This window comes from Mesitornis unicolor, unplaced genomic scaffold (genome assembly GCF_000695765.1).
Source record: "Mesitornis unicolor isolate BGI_N332 unplaced genomic scaffold, ASM69576v1 scaffold3921, whole genome shotgun sequence".
NCBI lineage: Eukaryota > Metazoa > Chordata > Aves > Mesitornithiformes > Mesitornithidae > Mesitornis > Mesitornis unicolor.
Genome location: NW_010165658.1, coordinates 61,067 through 81,188, shown reverse-complemented (window position 1 = coordinate 81,188; position 20,122 = coordinate 61,067). Strand labels below are relative to the sequence as shown.

The window sequence follows — 20,122 nt, the reverse complement described above, 5'->3', positions numbered from 1 at the left end:
TGTCACTATCAGGGTATCTAATGCACAGTGTGACCAGAAGCTATGTGTTTATATGAATATTTGCTCTGCCTTGGTACAAGCAAGGCTTGTTACAGTCTCCTCATCATCTCACTTACTGTCTCACAGACAGATGTTTCTTTGAAATTATGCAACTGGTTACAGTGTCCTACTATTTGTCATGCCAGGCAATGCCAGATGCTCTGCCACCAATTTAGTGAAGACGGGAAGCAGTTTAATTGGCACTTGGCAAGTTGCTACGGATGGTAACTAAGTGACAGCTCAGTCAGTAGAAACCTGAATGAATGAAGTAGCTGTGACACAGGGACTGGGAGGGGGGGGTAAGCAGACAGGAGATGGGGGCACCCCATGATTGCTAGACCAGCAGAGGGCACTGGGGGAGGAATGAAAGACTGTAACTGGTAAGGTACGCTCTCCTGGCATAGCATTATTCTTATCCTCTGGTTTTCTGATATTTAGTCAGAAATGTTCCCTCTGGATACAGGCAATTTTTAAGTTGGCTTTCAGAAGTCAATTCAGAAATTAAATGTTTGACACATCTGGTTAGTTCTGCTTTCCTGAATCTTGTTCCTCAAAGAAATATAGTTTAAATAATGGTAAATAAGACTACTTTGCAGCGAAACCTGGCAGACCTCCAGTTACAGGTTGCAGTGCAACAGGATTTCATAATGTTTTCAGACTTTGGAGCAGATACAAGAAGCAGCACTGACTCACCAACATCTCTTTTCAGCCTCATAAACACAGTTGTCGATATACCAATTACTTACATTCAAATATTTATTTTTTTATTGCAATTAATGCAATTTTTTGTTCCTTTCGGGAAATTGGAAATTATATATACACTTTACCTGTCACCTTTCACAATTGATTTTTTCTGCTCTTGAAATGTATCACAGGTAGAGGTTATATTAAATTAGAGCAAAATCTTTGTAGCCTGTTAGCAAATACAATTTTAGAGCTTTATAGGCTAGTCCCTGAAAGGCAATCACCAAAATTAATACTACATTATCACTCTTTAGAACCAACTGCTTTACACAATAAGAAACAATGGGGGGGGGGGGAAGAAATTGAAGTAGTCCCCTCTTAAATCCAGTCAACAAACTTGGACAAACTTTCTACATGGGAGTGAGGAGAGCATCTTTCAGTTCATTTATGTCTCGCTCTCAATCAAGGACGCTGCTCTTCCTTTTGCACATGTTTAACTTTTAGACCAGGTGAGACATAGAGCTTTAAAAGGCTCTGCCAAAATGGAGAGCAGAGAAAACTGTTTGGGCTGCTCAGTTGTAGCTGCAATTCACAGTAAGCAGTTCATGATAAAACAGTCAGCACTCCCCACTTGCTTTTTTTCCCCCCTTCTCTTCCAGACAATTTCACTTTCCTGATGAAAGTTCATTTCATTATTCTTTCCCTCAGGGCTGATGTTCCACCATTCCATTGTCTCTGCTCCCCAGCAGTGCCCACTAAGTGAAGGTCTTTCAAGAAAGCTTGAAACTGTGATGAGTTCAGGTATATCACTACACATTAAAGGAGACAGCTCCATCCCAGGACAAAGTGTGACTTCAGTCTTGACTTTGCTCAGTCTCAGTCAAGCATTGGAAATGCAGATGGACATACAGGATACTCTAGGGTACTTCTACTCTGTTTCCATCTTCATACAGAAGTGGAAGGAAAAAGTGATAGAACCCTGCAAATGAGACTGAAACTGTAAGATGCTCCAGAAATTGCCTTCCACTTAAAGCACAGACTTATAAAACCATAATCTATTAGACCACTAAGGACTATATTATTTAAAACATGAAGAAACACCTCTCAAGCAGTCGCAGTCATTATGCAGTAGGATTTGCAAGCAGCAAAGACTCATGAGAAATTAAGTGTTTTTAGAAGGAATGATTTGGATCACTTTCTCAAAAAACAGACCACCTGAAAAACTCTTCTGTGTGTCATAATTAGGATATGTTTTCTTAATATTAAAAATATAATAAATATTATTTTTAATAAGTGTAAGTTTTCAGAAAAAAATATATCAACAATTCACCCAATAGCTGCAATATCAAGAAAGAGTAACTCCAACAGTAAGGCAATCTCTAAAGCATCCCATTATAATCACAACCTTTGGAGACAGAAGTGCTTTTGATTTCACATGAAAATCTAATGGTGCTTACTGTGCGGCAAAGACAACACAATGTAGTTCAACGCATTTCTATCATGTCTTCTCAAAAGAAAAGCTCTCCCTAACAAAGAGGGAAAGGCTTTCTGGAGTCTAAAGCCACTTTGGAGTTTGTCACAGTGTACCATCAAGTCTGCAGTAGTCATCCACAAGGAAAGCAGGAAGATAAATTTAGGTTGTTAAGTGCGAAGACCCTGCTTTCATGTATGCCTGTGTATGCCTGTGCAGCGTACAGCACCATGAGGTTCCATCCCTGATAAACAGTGACATGTAGCACACTCTGTGCACTCTGAAAAAAAGAACTAAAAAAAAATTAAATCGCTATGCATTAGTTGCTCTCATATATGAACAGCATGTAGATTTTAAAACTCTCTTCAGTGGTGCAGATGGAGCTCAGTTTGGAAAAGCAAGAAGCAATCTGCGTTCCAAGTTTCTTATCCATAGGTGTGGGAGAAAAACACACTGATCAAACATGATTGGATTCTTATGCAATTTCAGAGAGCTTGTACATGAAGGTATGCTTATTTATTCGATAAATACACTAAAATATCTAGAATGCAATCTCCTTTGGAAATACACACTTTTGTAATACCTTAGAAAGTGTGACAATTTGGCAAGTATTGTTCTGACCTCAAATCACAACATAGGCTTTGGGTATTTTCAATTAGAGAAGACACTAAGAATTCAAACAGAAGACATTAGAGTTCAATAAGATGGGGTTTTTTTCTGAACCAGTTGGAAAATTGTATACACTTACAACAACTATATAATCTAAAATAGAAGTGCTGAATAATCATGAATTCTCTGTTTGATTTTCCAAAATCAAAAGGGAAAGTATCATCCCACATTTTGTAGTTGCATTGATTACAGTTGATTTTTCACTTTGAGGCTACAACACTGTAAAATAAAACTAACAGAAGCTTCCCAGTTCACGTCATTGTAAAATAAAACCAAGTGCTTGATTAATATACTATTAATATCACTAATTCACTCTCTTATTCTAACAGCTCTCCTAAATACATATAATATGGATGACATGAAAAACTATCCCAAGATACATATGTTTACATTGTGGGGACACACATTTACACTTACACTCCAAAACTTTACTAAAAAGTAATGAGTTTTGAAGCTGAGATGTAATACATCTAATTATAAATATGACAGAAGCAAATGACTATTCTGAGAAGTTTATAGATGTGTAATACTTTGTGCATATAATAGGCTAGAAATGTTTTGGTTGAAAATATATCAGAACTGAAAGGTTTTAATTTATAAAATAAAATTAATAGATAAAATTAATTTTATCAATTTGAGGCTTTATTTCTGGTATATCATTTTCAAGTTTCAGTAAAACTCACTGAAATAAGATGAACAAGATATACATAGAATTCAAAAACAGCAGTTTTTTTTCTTTAAATAATAGTCAATAAAGAATTATATTAAGTGCAGAAATAACACGCATTCTCTACCAGGATTAATAAAATGCTGGCAATTTTCCTAAATTACTTTATAGCAATGTTTTGAAATAATATAAGTAAAAAATCTTACTCAGCATTTTCACACATGCTTCTTTCCTGTATAGAAAATAATTCTTAACAATTTTAATTATATAATACAATACAAGCTTAATATTATGCATTTTGAAAGTAACTAACTTTGTATATTAATACATCTGATGTCCGATAGATGGCAAAATATCAGCAACCATCACCTTTAATCCTCTTGAAACTTGCTTAATTTAAACACCCCAAACTATATTTTTTTTCTTTCCAATTTCTTTCCATTCTCCACTTCCCATTTCATTGGATAGCAGGATGAGGTTTACCTTTTGGATGTTTTCTGTATGTTATCTGCTTGAAAGACAATTTCATCTTCATCAGTTCTTGATACAACAAAGCACAATAATGTTACTATCCTTTAAATAGTCCTTTGAAGACAGTTTCTTCACCACTGATATTTTTTTCTCCAAAAGCATGCTGCTGCTACTGTTCCCAAATTTGCCAGCACATGTTAGCATACTGTGTACAAAAATCTCTTAGCAACAATATCTTAGTGTCTAACATTTTTCTTCTTCCAACTATGATTCATGGAGCCATCTGTAGTCAGATATTGACATGCAGTATCTTAAAATAGGTACCTTACATTTGCTCAACAACTAGTTTTAGCATCTGAAAATATAAATTATGGGAAAGGGCCAATATTTCCTTGAGGCTCTTCATCATTCCCTTGATCATTTTAGCACTGTTCAAACAAAGGCTTGCCACGATCACTTCACCTTAGTATTAAGGTCAAAGTATTCACGCTTCCAAAGCGCAGCAAGCAGGCAGCTCCGCTGAGCTGGGTGCAGTCTTTTACGTAAGCCCTCCAAGCTATCTCAATGGCTTCCATGCTGAGGACCACCTCACGCTGGTACCCTGGCTACTTCTTAATATGAATTGAAGAATAGGATTTTAAATTTCAAGTCTTCCTACATGCAGCACTAAGATCTAAGCATTTTTCATGCTCTTGGAGCCTAAGTCTCATGGGAAGTGCCCTACGATGGGTGAGGCAAGGTCAACGTCTCAGCTGGGCAATGACAACGAGAATTCTGCAGCGGTGGCTACTGCAGGGAATGCAACAAAGTTCTGCACTCTGTTCAGGGAATGGAAAAAATTTACAACCGTAGCCTCCCAAGCACTGCTTTTGCCTCCCAAAACTCTTACGGCAATGCAGTGTGCAATTTTGTGTAACTTGAAAGAATAGCACAGCACTAAAGTCAGGAAATGTTAATTAAAAATAATCATATTCAGTAGAATAGATTATATAGAAAGATTCAGTCACATGGCTTTGAAAGAATCTTAAGTGAAGTGCAAGGAACACACTTCCCCCCCGCAGTGAAATCACACAGACTTTTATTCACTTCAAAGGAACTATGATTTTACCCTAAATATTTTTGAGCCATTAATATTTTTAAAATAGGCAAACATACAACAATGTGCATCCAAATACACAATACGGATTTAGCTGAGCATTATCAAAAAAGTACACTGCATGCATAACAGTGCTGGCACATTTTCACTGCTAAAATGCTGGTTTTGCTTGCAAGAGATTTTACAGCCCCTATGGGTGTTCTGGAATACACTCAGTAGCCAGGAAACAGTGCCAGAGCTGACTAGCCTTGTGAATTCAAGTCAAAATTAAGAGAAGGCTATCACACTGAATGACCTCCTTTTAGTTTCTTTATGTCCTGCAGTGCTGCCTTAGCAGGACTCTGCACTGGAACGACACCTAAAATGCCTTTTGGCAGCCTCATTTATTTTCCAGTAACCTTACTATGATTGAAAAAGTAGAACCTGTATTTTACTTTACACTGGCCTTTTATGAACACACAGAACTGCATTCTTAAAACCTTAGCGACTCTTATTCATTAATAAGCCATGAGCGAACACTTTCAGATTAAACCAAGCCTGCATGGACACCAAGATAAAAAAAATGTAAGTCCTTTCCTCTCAACATGCAAGCAAATAACTTCTAAATCATCTCACTTTCTCGGCTTTGAAATACAAACTTCACTCCTAAGATAAAAGGATCTGTTGTTATGCAAGAATCAGCTTGCCAGAAAGTGTAGAACTGAATACGCGGGCAGGTCAATTAAAGTTACTACGAAGCACATCAGGAAGCAAAAAAGGAACATGCAGGCAAAATTCATCCCAGGCACAACTTTGCTGCTTCATGGCATTCTTTTAATTCCTCCTGTTTCTTTAGATGAAAAATAACTAAGACTTTTAGTTTACTCTACTTTGCACAGCCTCCTCCATGGTCACTGCATGTATTGGGAAATTTAATGTTTATAACTATTCTAAAAGCAGAGAAAAAGAACACATCTTCTTTCTGCTCCTCTGCTAAAATGCTGCCTAGCAAGTCATTCTCAAGTAAGATGCGTTTTTCTACACTTGTGTTTTAATAATTAATATGAAAAAGAAAAAGCTAACAGTGTGAAACACGCACATTTACAATTACAGACTCATTCCACAGGAAAATCTAGCTCAAGCTGGAAAGAGCCATCAAAAGCCAGTTATTACATAATCCTTATTACTGCTACATGGGTGAGCAGCAATTTCAAAGGAGTATTTACTAAAAGCAGATAAAGCCAGGTTGCAGCATCAGATGAATCAGATAAGACACAGCCAGTAATAAAGCTGACTTAATTTTCTCCCCCCCTCAGTAATATGCTAAATCAAAAAGCAATGAAATGCAACCTTCTTCAGTAGAACTTTTTTAGAAAAAGATCAAGAAAGCATGCTATTTGCTAGATTTTGCTTTCCCTGAAACACAGTTGGGCTACACAGAAAATTCAGCTAAGGCGTGTATAGATCTCTGTAGGGTAAAAACATTCAACCTCTGAAGGCAGTCCTACCCCATAGAAAGCCAAAAAGTGCTATATTAACAGCCTCTTCCTCAAACACTTCCAGAAAAATGTCTTCCTACTCACAGCAGGCAGCAGGTACTGCCCCCTATTTCACAGTAAAAACTGTTTATGTGATTCAATTCTGCAAACACTTAATAATACAGTGTTTCTTAAACTGCTAACACAAGTGGCTAAAAATGCATTTTGAAAACCCTTAGGATAAAATGCATTGAGTTAATAAAATACTATGATTATTTTACCAAATACATTTGGTGGATTCGCTCCAAACTCTGTGGGTTAACTATAATAAAGCCTTTGGAAGCAGCCGTCTAGTGAAAGTCAATGCCAATAACACACTCTGATGAAGACCGACATAGGACAGCAGCGCATGCCAACTGCTTGTCAAAAATGTTCTCCCCAAATGGCAATGCAAGAAGATGCTAAGTCTGTCCTAGAGGCATAGATCTTATATTTTTATAAGCAACAAGAACTCACTCGGATATTGCCAGAAATTAACACTGGATTGCCTGTATAGTCATGTAAAAGCAAGAGATCATGCCACCACATCACCCAACCATCGTTACTACGATCATTAAACTGTACTTGTAGCCCTGAAGTGCCCACAAGTCCCACTCACAGGTTGTGCTTAGCACTGCATGGACAAAAAATGAAAATATCATTGATGCCCAGAAACGCTGTATAAGTTCATAGAATCATAGAATGGTTTGGGTTGGAAGGGACATTTAAAGGTCATCTAATCCAACCCCCCTGCAATGAGAAGGGACATCTTCAACTACATCAGGTTGCTCAGAGCCCCGTCTGACCTGACCTTGAATGCTTGCAGGGATGAAGCATCCACCGCCTCTCTGGGAAACCTGTTCCAGTACCTCACCACCTTTATCGTAACAGATTTCTTCCCTACATATATTCTGAAACTGTGACAGTCTGTTTGGATACAAGCAGACAGAGGAACACAGGAGAACAGCAGGATATGGTTGGGCATCCTGGTCATCATGGCAGAAGCAGCCTCAGCACAAAAGTTGGATTTCAGTTTCTGTGATATCTCCAGTTTATTTGTATTGACTAATTCAATCAGTGTCACTAAAGCTAATGCACACACATAATAGCAACATACAGAATGTAATAAGGTATTATATTTTATAGAGAAACTGAATGGTATTAATATCTCAAAATAACATAGTTTAACAATAAGAAAAATTTTAATGTAGCAGATTACCACAGGCATGCTTATCTGTGGTTTGTGAAACAAATTTCCTATACAATTTAACCTTCTTATACCACACACACAGGTACAGGAACCAAGAATTCACAAAAGAACATCTCTCATCTCTCCCACTGTTAAATCTGGAGATATAATACACGTTTCTGCAAGAATACTGAGAAAAAAACACAGGATATCTGTCACACTCTAGTTGTTTATGCAGTGGCTATCATTTCCATTTCAATACATGTAAAACCCTGGCAATAATGCAATATAAATAAATGGACTTTATATAATCTTGTTCATATAGCTCCCATCTTAGGACTAACTCATTTTTTGATGTCTCAGAGACACAACATTTATTCACCCCAAATTTGCTCTAAACCATTAAAAATACAAAAACTTCTTCTGATAGACACAACAATGAAATCAAATATTTCCAATGACAAGCTTTACCATGCTTTTTATAGCTACAGAAAAAAAATATGCACACTTGTCACAGCTGACCTTTTTACAAGGATAAGACATGCTATGTGTGACTGCTCAGCTAAGATCAGGCTATTTAAGAACTTACCCTTGCTGCCTTCTCTTCTAGGATGCAGTATAAATAAAATCACAGGAGCAATATTCAATCTTGCTATCAAAATCCTATCATTACATCAAGATTATACAAATCTCCATTGCCTCTTGCAACTTCACCCACGACATCTAATCACATCTGAATCACACATGAGCTTTTCCTACTTTGAGGCAAGAACTGGTAGTGACCTTTACAATTTAGTTTGCTTAATTTGTTCCCTTTTATAACCTAGTTTCAGTTGCTTCTGAGCTTTTGAAAGTTTATCCATTTGGTGGAAAAACAAACAGATTGGCTCTTAGCTACCTCAGAGACACTGTTTTTCCCAGGGAAATCCTGCTGTATGTGAGAACACCTGAGACATTTCAGCTGGACACCCCTGCCTGAGCGGTGAGAGAAAGCACAAAGGCGAAGAAAAACGGGTCTTGGATCATTTATACAGAGCACAATACAAAAGATGGTCTCATGGTCGCTCCTCTGTAAGTTTACAGTCATGTAACAACTGTGCAACAAGAGTAGCTTTTTTTTAAAAAAAAGATATATTCTGAAGTATTTTTAGCATCTCCAAGTGTGGCAATATTTTGTCTTTCTCAATAAAAGATAATTATATCATTTAATTTCTTTGTGTTTTACAATATTACTTCCATTTGACTACTTTTCTGAAAACTGACAGGGGTTAAGACAAAGGTTAGGAGTGATCAGCCAGCACTATGTGAACTACCACTTGGTCAAGGTGAACGGTTTTTAACCTCATTCTGTATCCACATATATTTTTATTGTTATGTTCCTGTATCTCTCACTATATCCAGCCCTTATCAAGCCAACTGAGAGTATTAGCAAAAGCCCCTTAGGCTGAGGTCTGAATTTTCAGAAGTAGCTGCACTATCTTCAGAAGCAGTTGAGGCAGAAGCATCTTTGCTGTCTAATGTTTTCAGCAGGCGTGTTACATTCTGCTTTGTTATCTTCTTGTCACCAGCTGTATAATGAATCAAATATTAACCTCTGGTAATCGTAGCTCCTGTGCCAGTAGGGAGAAGCATCTGCCTAACAGTGTCAATACTTTAAAACTTACAATAGCAGGAAATCTGCTGACAATTGAGGTCACCTCTAACTTGCCATCAAGCACTTTCCTGTTGGAAGTATTACTTGGAAGAATATCTTGTATGCCTAATATTCTCAGGAGTATTTTCATTTGGCAACATTTCCCCTAATACCCTAACAGATACCATCTCAGCACCACAAAGGTATAAATTTGCTCAAATTTATGTGTAGAATTCCCAAAAAGCCTTTTTCTCAAATGAGAACATGTGTTCCTCTGTATAAATAGCACTTCAAGGTGAGTGATGAGAAAGCATATCATAACTAATCATTGTTTGCATCTCTATATATCGCCATGAGAGCTTTACTTTTTTTTTTATTTTGTCTTTTTAATAAATTATGTTGAGTATGCCTACATATATACATACACACTTTTTTATTTTTAAAGGAAAAATCCATAGTTTATACCGGTATGGTCACTTGTGTAGATTTACATAATGCTAAATGCAACTCTTGCTGATGCCTCTGTATCTCAGTCTCTAAAAGCCATTCTGTAGAATTTTTTATTATACTTATTCTAGTATTTTTGGGGTTTTTACACAATTGAAAACTTAAATCTGTTCCTATCAATATCTAAATATCATGAGCAAGTGCAAATTAGACTGTACACTCTTCTGTAACATATTGTCCTTTACCTATTATTTCTATACTGCAAAACACAACATAACTGATCAACACAAGCAGTGACCTAACATTAAAAAATAGTAAAAATAAAACAACTGAAGCAAGTATGAGTAAATTCCATTATTTGACTCAAATCAAGACAAAGGCTGGAAAAATCTGGAAGTTTGACTAAAGGCAGAATGCATCATGAGGAGAGCGCTATATTTTTGCCAATAATACACACTATTCAATGATGCATTCTCCACACAGGTGCTTCAGGAAAGGAATTAGGATTAAAATACTTGGCAAAAACAAAGTCCTTGTGTAATTCATATGCTCCATTAACACAACGATTACCTATTTTAACATCAAGAGAGAAAACATTACTTTATACTTGTAAATATGCCTTTCTGAGGCACCGGACAGAAATTTTTTGGCTTTAAAATTAACTTCCTCAGTTTCACCATTTCAAAAATAAGTCAGAGAAAAAAACACCAGAGAAAAACTTCTTGCCCTTTGCCTGTAAATTTCTTCAAAAAGACAAAATTCAGAAGTATAATAAATGAAATCAAAATTTGGTTTTGGGAATGTGGTATGCTGGATAATAAAGAGGATTAATTTTTTACAGATCACTTAGCTGGGCTGGAAACGTTGCATGCATGTTCACCTTGTGACAGCCTCATCCTCCCTGGCCACCCAGCTCAGTCTCCCCAGTTGAAGCTTCCTTCTCAGCATCTCTACCCAAGGAGACTCCATTTTTAAACAGTCAGTCCCAATTTCTCCTCTCATCTGATTTTCTTTCTCTTCTCCCCTTGATGATTAAAAATCTCCCCAAGACCCTTATCAATCTTGGTCTTGCTCCATTCACTTGCTACATTCACTTTTGGGCTCCCAGCCCAAGTCTCAGCCAGTCTTGTACTTTCTCACCCATCTCCAAGCTCAGTGTTTACTTACCCATACACAATTGCGCCCGCCTTTATTCCCCCCAACCAGCTTAGCTTTCAAATATGCAGTCTGGTTTTGGAGCCCCTGTATTTGAGTCAGACAACAAACCGGTTTACACTGCCTCATTATTAACATAGAGATCACCGACAGCATGCAGGCCAATTAAAGAAAACAAAACAAAACAAAACAACATAACACAACAGGGGAGATGGGACAAGAAGAGGTGGGTCAAGAGAGTTTTTCAGTATGAGCAAAACAACACATGTTTTCCCTCACCCATACTCCGAAACAGCTGAATCATTTTGTTTTTCTGAACAATGCCGCCTGAGATACCAGGCATGGAAAAATTCATTTCAAATGATTCAAATCTGGCAAAAATATGAACAACTGAAAATAGATGTACAGCCAACACACCGAGAGGAACAATTCTACCTGCAGTGGACCTGCAAGATTGCTACTCCTCCTGCCATCTATGCAACAAAAGTGCATTAATAACCCACATTGATTTGGGACAGCAATGGTCAGTAATAAAGTACAGCTGAAAGAGAAGTAATTCTCAGGTACAACTCTGCCATTAAAAGGTGTCACTAAATGCCACCTCAGAATAGTTCTGTATATTTGAACACATATGCTTTAAAAACACTAATTATTAACACTTTTACCTCTAAGCTTGAAAGTGCCTTATACCCATATGAAAACATATGAATTATTCATATATAGCTTCTGCTCACTAAAAGAAAAAGTAAAAACATGATAAACAAGGTGTATGTTCATTTTAACTTGCACAATAGAATGTGAACAGCTTGTAAACACTGCAGAACTCTTAGAGTTCTGAGTTACTGGATTAATACTTGCCAGATAAATAAGAAATTATTGTACATTAAACAAGGAGCACTTAAAATATGTCAAAAACTAAGTAGCTATGGACATTGATAGGATATCATGGCTTTTCTAAAATAATATTTTGGAAATAAAAACTGTAACACAAAAAAACCCTAAAACCACTGGAATCTTTAAAGCTAACCTATAGCTGGAACAGAAGTTACAGATCAGCATTTCATAAGCCATCTTAAGAAAGCTGTAAGTCAATGTACTGTATGCTGGTGGCAAACATCATGTTTCAGCAAGCTCTGTCATAAGGTATGAATGGTTGTGGAGACATCAGCAATACTTACAGCAGGCATGGCTGAGGGCACGTCCAAGCTCAGTGCTATGAATGAAAGCACAGACCCGCTCCAATTACAGTTACTTCAAAAGAGAAATGGCTAAGCACAATGTATATAACAGTGTACTATTTGCTAGCACTTCCAGCACTGTAATGCCAATGGTTTATTTTCCATCTGTTAGCACAGAATAATTAGCATGTAAGGTACTTAGATTACCGAGCCAAGACAGCATGGATGAGCAATTAATAAACAGAATTGGCAATATAGCATAACAATGTGGCACAGGTTTAATCTTAACGGTAATTGCTACTTAGCCTTTAACCAAAATGCACAGTACACAAAAAATTTTCACACTTAGACTGAGGACGGTGATGTGGGAACTGCCCTAATCTACTTGGAACGCAGGCAGGAGACTCACCCTACAAGTGAACCCATACAGGTGTTAATACTTATTAGCATTGGTAGATTCCACAAGAAACAGAGAGAAATGACTGCTGACCCATATTCTGTTATTGCATCCTAGCAGCAGCACAATCTACTAAGGCTGACAGTCACAGACAGACTTTTGGGTATGGGTGACATCAACTGTACTCAACAACAATTACTAACTTAATGGACCCCAGTAATCAGTCAGAATGAAACACATTCCTTCAGAGGTGGTTAATAAAAGCTTAAGTGCTTAATTGGGAAATACAGGCAAGCATTTTCATGGCCTCAACACCTGACAATGCCATTTCAACACTAACTCTGCTTGAAAAGGCAAAAAGGACAGCCAGATCCCAGGCAGAGACATGTACACAGTGTGGGTACCTGAATTAAGTGGCACAGAGTTCGGCCCAGATTAGTCTTCCTTCCATGTGATCCAGTAAACCTATGCTTGTTTCAATAAGCACTATGATATGGTAAGAAGTGAACACGTGAATATCTTTTTTTGGGGGAAGGTAATAAAATTACACTACATTCATTGGAAACTAATGCTAGACACAAACTCTGCTACTCATTTTCATCAAAAATTCATTTTACTCGTCAAAATAAATAGAGTTTTGGCAGGTCTTGAAAGCAAGACACAAATTTCTCCATGTCTGGATACTTCTGTTCTACTGAATAACACAGTTTTGATATCATCAATTTTCTAAGCAGCAATTCAAAAGAATCACCCTTTCAGATTTCTGAGAAAAGAACTTAATGGAGGTTACTCAAAGGAATAGATGCTGCAGCTACGATCACTCTCATTATGTACATATGAGATGCTTCGATGTTCCTTGCTACTGATTACATGAGTAAACATTTTTAGTATGCAAAATCCTATTAACTCAAGGGGATTCTGCATAATTTTGTAACAGTTCCATTTGTGGTGTCTGATCGACTGGGTCAGCAACAGACAAATGGTAAAGAATTAATTCTAATGCTGCTTTATTGCAGTGCTGGTGTCAAGGTTTTCTCTACTCACTGCATTTGGAAAACCTAGAACTTTTCCTACATTACCTATACTTAAAAGTAACACACCATAAAGACGGAAAGCCATTTCCTTTTTTTAAGTATGTGGCTCTAGAAAGGATAAAACAAAGCCAATAATTGTCAGTCCTTCTGTCCTTACTAAGGGGCAAGTGACCAGTGAAAAGCCCAAGTATCAGGAGTTTTAACTGATAATAAACCATAACAAATAAGACTTGATTCCATAGGGACAGGAGGTAGTTCACTGGACAGAGTGTGCACTTCCACAGCTATACACTTCTCTAGAAATTATTTCTTCTGTCTCCTGTATTACTTGATTTTATTTATTTTTGTCTAGTCATCCTTCAGTTCTTGAAGCCCTTTAACTATCAGCACTAGCTTTTAGAAAGATTTTCTTTTCTGCCTTTCCTCTCCTGTACATTTTCTAAGAGGAAGAACAAAAATGTTGCAGTAGTCAGCCCAAAGAGGAAGGCAAATGGAAACTATCCTATTTGCCATTTACCCTCTCCAAGTAAAATCCTAAACCAAAAGAAAAGTTAATAGCAAAGACACAAAGGAATAATACAATCTCATCTCTCTTTGCTTTGAGATGACACTGGAACCCATTCCTCCAATAATTAGGGTTTTCTCTTATTCCATTTTTAATCACTCCATAATTCTAAGGTACAGTGATAAGTATTATCCTGTACTTAGTGAATTTGTGCTTAGCATAAATTTAGATGGTGAACTATTAGCATTCTTAAAATAGTGCCTAAAATTAAATTATTAATGCAACATTATTAATGCATCATTTCCCCAATTTTGGGAAAATGGTCCCAAAAGTAAACAATGATCTGGCTGGGATTTGCAAGCAGAACTCTTAAGCTCTTGAGATACACAACTTATGTCCCAAAAAACCTTCAAAATATGAAGATAATAAACTGACATTGAATATTTGGCTCAAGTTTTTTTAAAAGCCTGAAACTCAGAGACATTATCTATGCATAAACTTTGAGAAGCCAGCTCAGAAACTCACATGGACATAGTTAATATTCCAACTATTTCAAAGCATGAGGGAAAAGGTAGTCTTTCTGGAATTCTATGCCAACATTATCCTAAGTGGGTTGAGGATGTAATGGGAAAGATACAATAAGCAAAGGTAAATCAGGATTTCTTTTGGTTGAAAGACTACTTGGTTTTAGGAAATAGCCCCTTTGTGTTTCACAACAGGACAGCTCCTTTTAATGGTACTGTGCCACCCTTCTCCCAGAAGCCTTATTTTCTGAAACTTGAAAAAAAAATTTCTGTTCCTTTTTCTTAAAACATTACAGCTTTCATCCCCATTTCTCACATGTCAGTTTGCATTATGAATGTTTCTCTGAAATCCAAGCTAATTAAGACTGCTTCAGAAATAAGGGCTTAAGGTTGTCAGGCATACCTGACAGCCCTTTGGACAAACAATGGCCTTCCATTTGGATTTTTAATTAAGCCTTCTCAAGTACTTTAATATAAGATAATGGTGAAAAATCATCTAGTAAATTTTGACTAATCCAAAGAAAGATTTCATTTTCTTTTCGAGAGACAGATGACAGCTTCAACTTACACCACTGACAGTGCATTAAATCCCTGAAACTTAGCCCAGCTCTTTGCCCTCACATCCAAGGAAGGAAGAGCTTCTGTTTGGTGAAGTCAACAGGGACCAAGCCAAGCTTAGCTGCCCAGTCACTCCTTGGATCACTCTTACATGGAGCTGGAGATAATCACAAAGCAAGGCAAATCCAACCACAGAGCACCAATGATTTCATGTTTTGTCATCAAAGGCTCATAAAATTCTTAAACTCATTGACAGTGTCACTGGAACAGCAAAGAGCAAGTGTGTCTCTCTCTCATTCCTATTATTCCAGGACATCTTCACTTACTGCATTGCACGAAAGCCACAGTTTCCAAAATTATAGTTATCTTATTCTATAGTTGTTTTCAGCCTTGTGCAGTGTAACTTCTCCACAAAACCAAATTCACATGAGATTTTCTTGCAAATATTTCTAGGGGCAGGGGGAAGGGGTATTTCTTTTTTACCTGAAAAGGAGACTGGCTGTTGTAATTCTTAATCTCTTTGTTGGCTCCCCGGAAGAGCAGCACTCTTGCACAGCTCTCCTGGAAACAGTAGAAGAGTAAACTTGTTAATAAGGGTCTTCAGTTACTAAAAAGAGATTGTTGCTGTTTGGTATATATTTCCTTAGGTAAGACATAAACAAAATAAACAAATAATCTGAGAAACAGTTATTAAAATAGTAATTTAACTATGACGAGGCTTTAGGTGTTTTTGCAGTGTGTTAAGAGTAGAAACAAAATGCAAATGTAAAAATATGTAGAAGAATGTGAGAGGTAAACATTGTATTAAATTTTTAAGAGACTGTGCTGTGGAAATTCCATACTTGACAAAACAGATTTTGCAGAAAATGTGTTAGTTCAAGATAAAATCTGACTCTTACATGGTTTTCAACTATTTTGTAAGGGAAACAGTACTGTTCACAGTATAGTACACAGTAACTGGGACAAATTATACCTCCTCTACTGCTAAAAATTAAACAAAGCAGTTTTACCACTTGCGTGCGCTTTTTTTTTCAGCCTATCTTCAATTTTAAAAATTTAATGTATGATTATTTTAATACATCTGAAATTATTTAGTCTAGCTATACACACTGCACTCACCAGTCTTACCATGTCTTTTTTTCCCCTAAAAAATACTAAGTTACAGCACAAACCCAATACAGCCCTTCTAACAAGAGAAAAGTATGGCTTCAGGCCCTCTGAACTGAGGAAATGTGCAAACAAAATCCCTTAAAAACAATTTTTTTTGACCTTTACAGCATATTGCTTAAATCGCTACTCTGCTCTGCTGTAAAATACGACTGATCATAACCTGCTAGAAATCCTTTGTGGTTCTGGCACGGTTCTCAGAATACCAGTCTTTTTGATGATTTATATATATATAGGCTATACTTCCTACCTGTCATCTTTAATGTTCATCTTAGGACCTTATGCAAACCAAATCACATTTCAGAATGTTTTCATGTTTCCTCATCATAAATATTTCTATTAATTTTGTTGTGCTTTCCAGATTTCTTGTCATGTTGTGTTATGGAGCTCTACCTAATGAGGTATTTCAATGTGCTACCTTTCACTTTCAACAGTAAATTTACAACTAGAGAAAACAGTCACATAATTTTGCTGGTTTAGTGACAGAAATGAAGCTTATTTACTAGATTCTGAGTCACAGGTGAATGTACATAAATTATGATTATAATTTCTGTCATTGTGTTCTCTAATTTATCACATCGGATTCTTCATCCCATTAAGACTCCTCCATCACTGGATTGTCCTAAATACATCTGAGGAGAAGGCTTTCTCTACCCTTTCCGCAAGATTCAATACTCCAAAAGGATAGCCTTTTGTTCCCACACTTCCTATATTGCAGCAGACTGAAACAAAAAAATGGATCATATTTTAAGATGGTATACTAACAATTATCTTGTAGATGGTAATTTTTAATGATATATAATTAATTTAAATACTCTCCTTTGCTTGCACAGAAATCTGGACATTAGGCACACTCCCTGTATCTCTAAACATAGGTAGACCAAGAGCAATGTGTAAAATATCAAAATGTTTTTCTCGTTTTTCTGTTCTGTATTCGCAGTCATCCATAAGAAGAAAATGTGCTGCAATCTGGATGGATGCCCTCAGGTTGAAAAAAAAGAGGTAAGTTCTTTTCAGGGTTACTTTTCCTAGAATTCCTTTTTGACTGACTCTTAAATTATTCTAGGCTTGCACACTATATTATATTCCCATGATATTCCACTATTCCACCAGGTACTGCTTAGTAAAATTCCCAACTTTGATAAAGAAATTGAGAATATAAATAATTATATTAAGAAACATATTGTGTCTCTTGGCTGATTACTTACAACTCTTAGCCAATCTGGATAGGGCTTTGAGCAACTTGGTCTGGTGGGAGGTATTTCTACCCATGGCAAGGGGGTTGGACTAGATGAGCTTTAAGGTCCCTCCCAACCCTGACCATTCTATGATTCTATGATTCTTCATTTTTTTATCAGAATAAATAATTCAACACTACAAAAGCAAAATAATTACACATTTTAAAACTCTACATGATTTACAAATTTAACAAAGCTGTCCGCAGTTCCACAATAAACATGCAGTGGTTTATTTATTAAATAGTTTTGATAAGTTATGTTGTTCAACATAAGAATCTTCAACAAAACTTGTTTTGGATGAAGTACTGTGTTTGTATATTTATTCTTTAAAAACAAACAGAAGCATTCTTAGCTTCCTTCTGTCTCCTCCCCATCCTTCCAGTATTAAGGGGAACAAAACAGTGAGAATAAGCAAAAAAATCACCACCAGAAATTATTTTGTTTACTTTTTCTTTGTTAATTCAATAGAAATTCCACATTTTAGAGCTCTCTGCTGTTAAGGTGCTGCCTACAAATGCCATAATTCCTGTTTGCACACATTTTAGCTCTGACAACCTAATAACTTCTGATATTGAGAGCTTGGTATTGTTCATTCATTATACCATACATAAACTGAATATGCAATAGCTTTTTAGACTTCATAAGATTAAAAAGAATTTCACAGAGAAGTGTGGGCTTGTCAGCAGATTAGATTCAATTTGTTGTCTCAGAGCTAATTACCTGAATTAATACTACAGCAGTTTTCATACAGGATCCAATCCACTGACTGAAAGAAGGCATACTTCATCCCAGTGTTGTTATTTGCAAAACACAGAGGCATAAGATATGTCTAGATTTCAATGAGCTACTGGATGGCCACAAAATAACTTTCAAAACCAAGAATTTATTCAGCTCAGCATTTAGCTGACACTCAGGAAAAGAGAATTATCAACTTCAGAAAGCATCCCAAGAAAATTCCCCAGGGAAGACTGGAAGGGAAAATCAAATGGGTAATGACTCCATCTACAGGAATCAAGAGGTAAAAAGGATATTGCTGTCCCCATCCTGTACATCCAGAAAAGGCCAACACCATTCCTTCCACATTATCCAACAACAACTTTCAATAAAAGGGACATTGAACAAAATCAGCATAAGTTACCATTGACAGCACCCTGAGAAAAACTCTTTATTTTCACATATACCTAATTAAGGAAAACAGAAGCATGACAGCGTGGTCACAAGATGTTAAACTTCCATTCACAAAGCCCAGCTTAATGAATGTAAAAATATTTGCAAATTTGTAGATGCAATTTCAATCAAAGCCTCCACATCTTCTACAGAATAATTTTCTCCACTGAGGTCAGGAGGAAAACATACCTCTACATTAAAATTACGGTCATTCTACAGGATTATTCTAATTTCAGCATCATACTGCATACTGTTTGCTAAAAATGTGTGATCTCGTAAACAACTACAGTCATGAAGACACTGCAATAACATGGTTACAAAATACAGAGATGAGTTCATATTTTTAAGTTTATATATGCATTACGGCCTGGGCTTCAGAATTCTTACTCAGGAAAGTGAAGTAAATGAGTTCAAAGTTAATATTTTCAATTTTTTTAAATAGACATTGTTATAGTTACACGTGTTTAAGCTTTTGATATGAAGCCTAAATGCAAACTTTTGTTGAGATGAAGGTGAATTTCATTTCTCTGCAAAATTTTCTAGGAATTTTAACAAGTGCCAACTAGCAAATGCTTTGTATGCCTAGAGTTGCAGAAGCCACCCAAGCTGGGCAAAGAAACTATTGCTAACCTTAAACTAATTGATGTAGGTACTTAAAAGCCTGTTGAAGATGCCTGGTAGCCAGTGATCAAGCAGCAGCCCATTGAGGTACAGTTCGTGGTACACTGCGTACTTCAAATAAACAGTATTAATAAGGAAGATTTGAACAGCTAGACTGGTTATGAATTGATATCCATTATGATACATACATTAGGTCAACAGTCTTGAAACAAGCCAAATTATTCACAAAATTCTATTTTTTAAAAAGTTGAGGGCATTTCAGACCTAATTGAGGAATCTGTCTTAACAAGTCTTTTGAAAACAAACTAAGATGGTAATTAATTAAGAAGCATATGCTTTAACAGATGTTTCACTAGTTACAGTCACATCTAATGACTTGTGTTTTCCTAATTCAATGTAACATTATATGTGCTGTGATTTAACATAGCTGTAAGACTTATTCCCTTCCCATCCCATCCATGCAAAGAGAGTATAAAATGTTATCAAACCAAATGCTTCTATTATGTGTAAGTGACTCAGCAGGCGTAAACAGCAGAGAGTCTGGTATCTTCTGTATAATCTACAGTTAAATTTTCTCAGTACGTTCCAAGTGTTTCTTACTTAATTCTAATTTAAATTCTAGTAAAACAGCAATAAATTCTGAATAGGAAACAAATAGTTAGATATGAAACAAAAAAATATAAGCTGATAGAACATTATGTTGGTTTATTTCCTAA

At 36.4% G+C, this 20,122-nt stretch overlaps 1 protein-coding gene across 1 annotated transcript in view; it reads right to left on the bottom strand.

Moving 5' to 3' along the window:
• The window catches only part of LOC104548625 (SH3 and multiple ankyrin repeat domains protein 3-like), a gene marked incomplete at its 3' end in the record, with an annotated part of 104,644 nt that overhangs the window by 68,514 nt on the left and 16,008 nt on the right, over nucleotides 1-20,122 (bottom strand). Inside the window, exon 8 of the mRNA XM_010194698.1 lies at nucleotides 15,697-15,774. Within this exon, the coding sequence (XP_010193000.1) occupies nucleotides 15,697-15,774 (78 nt within the window). The remainder of the gene's footprint in view (nucleotides 1-15,696; nucleotides 15,775-20,122) is intronic.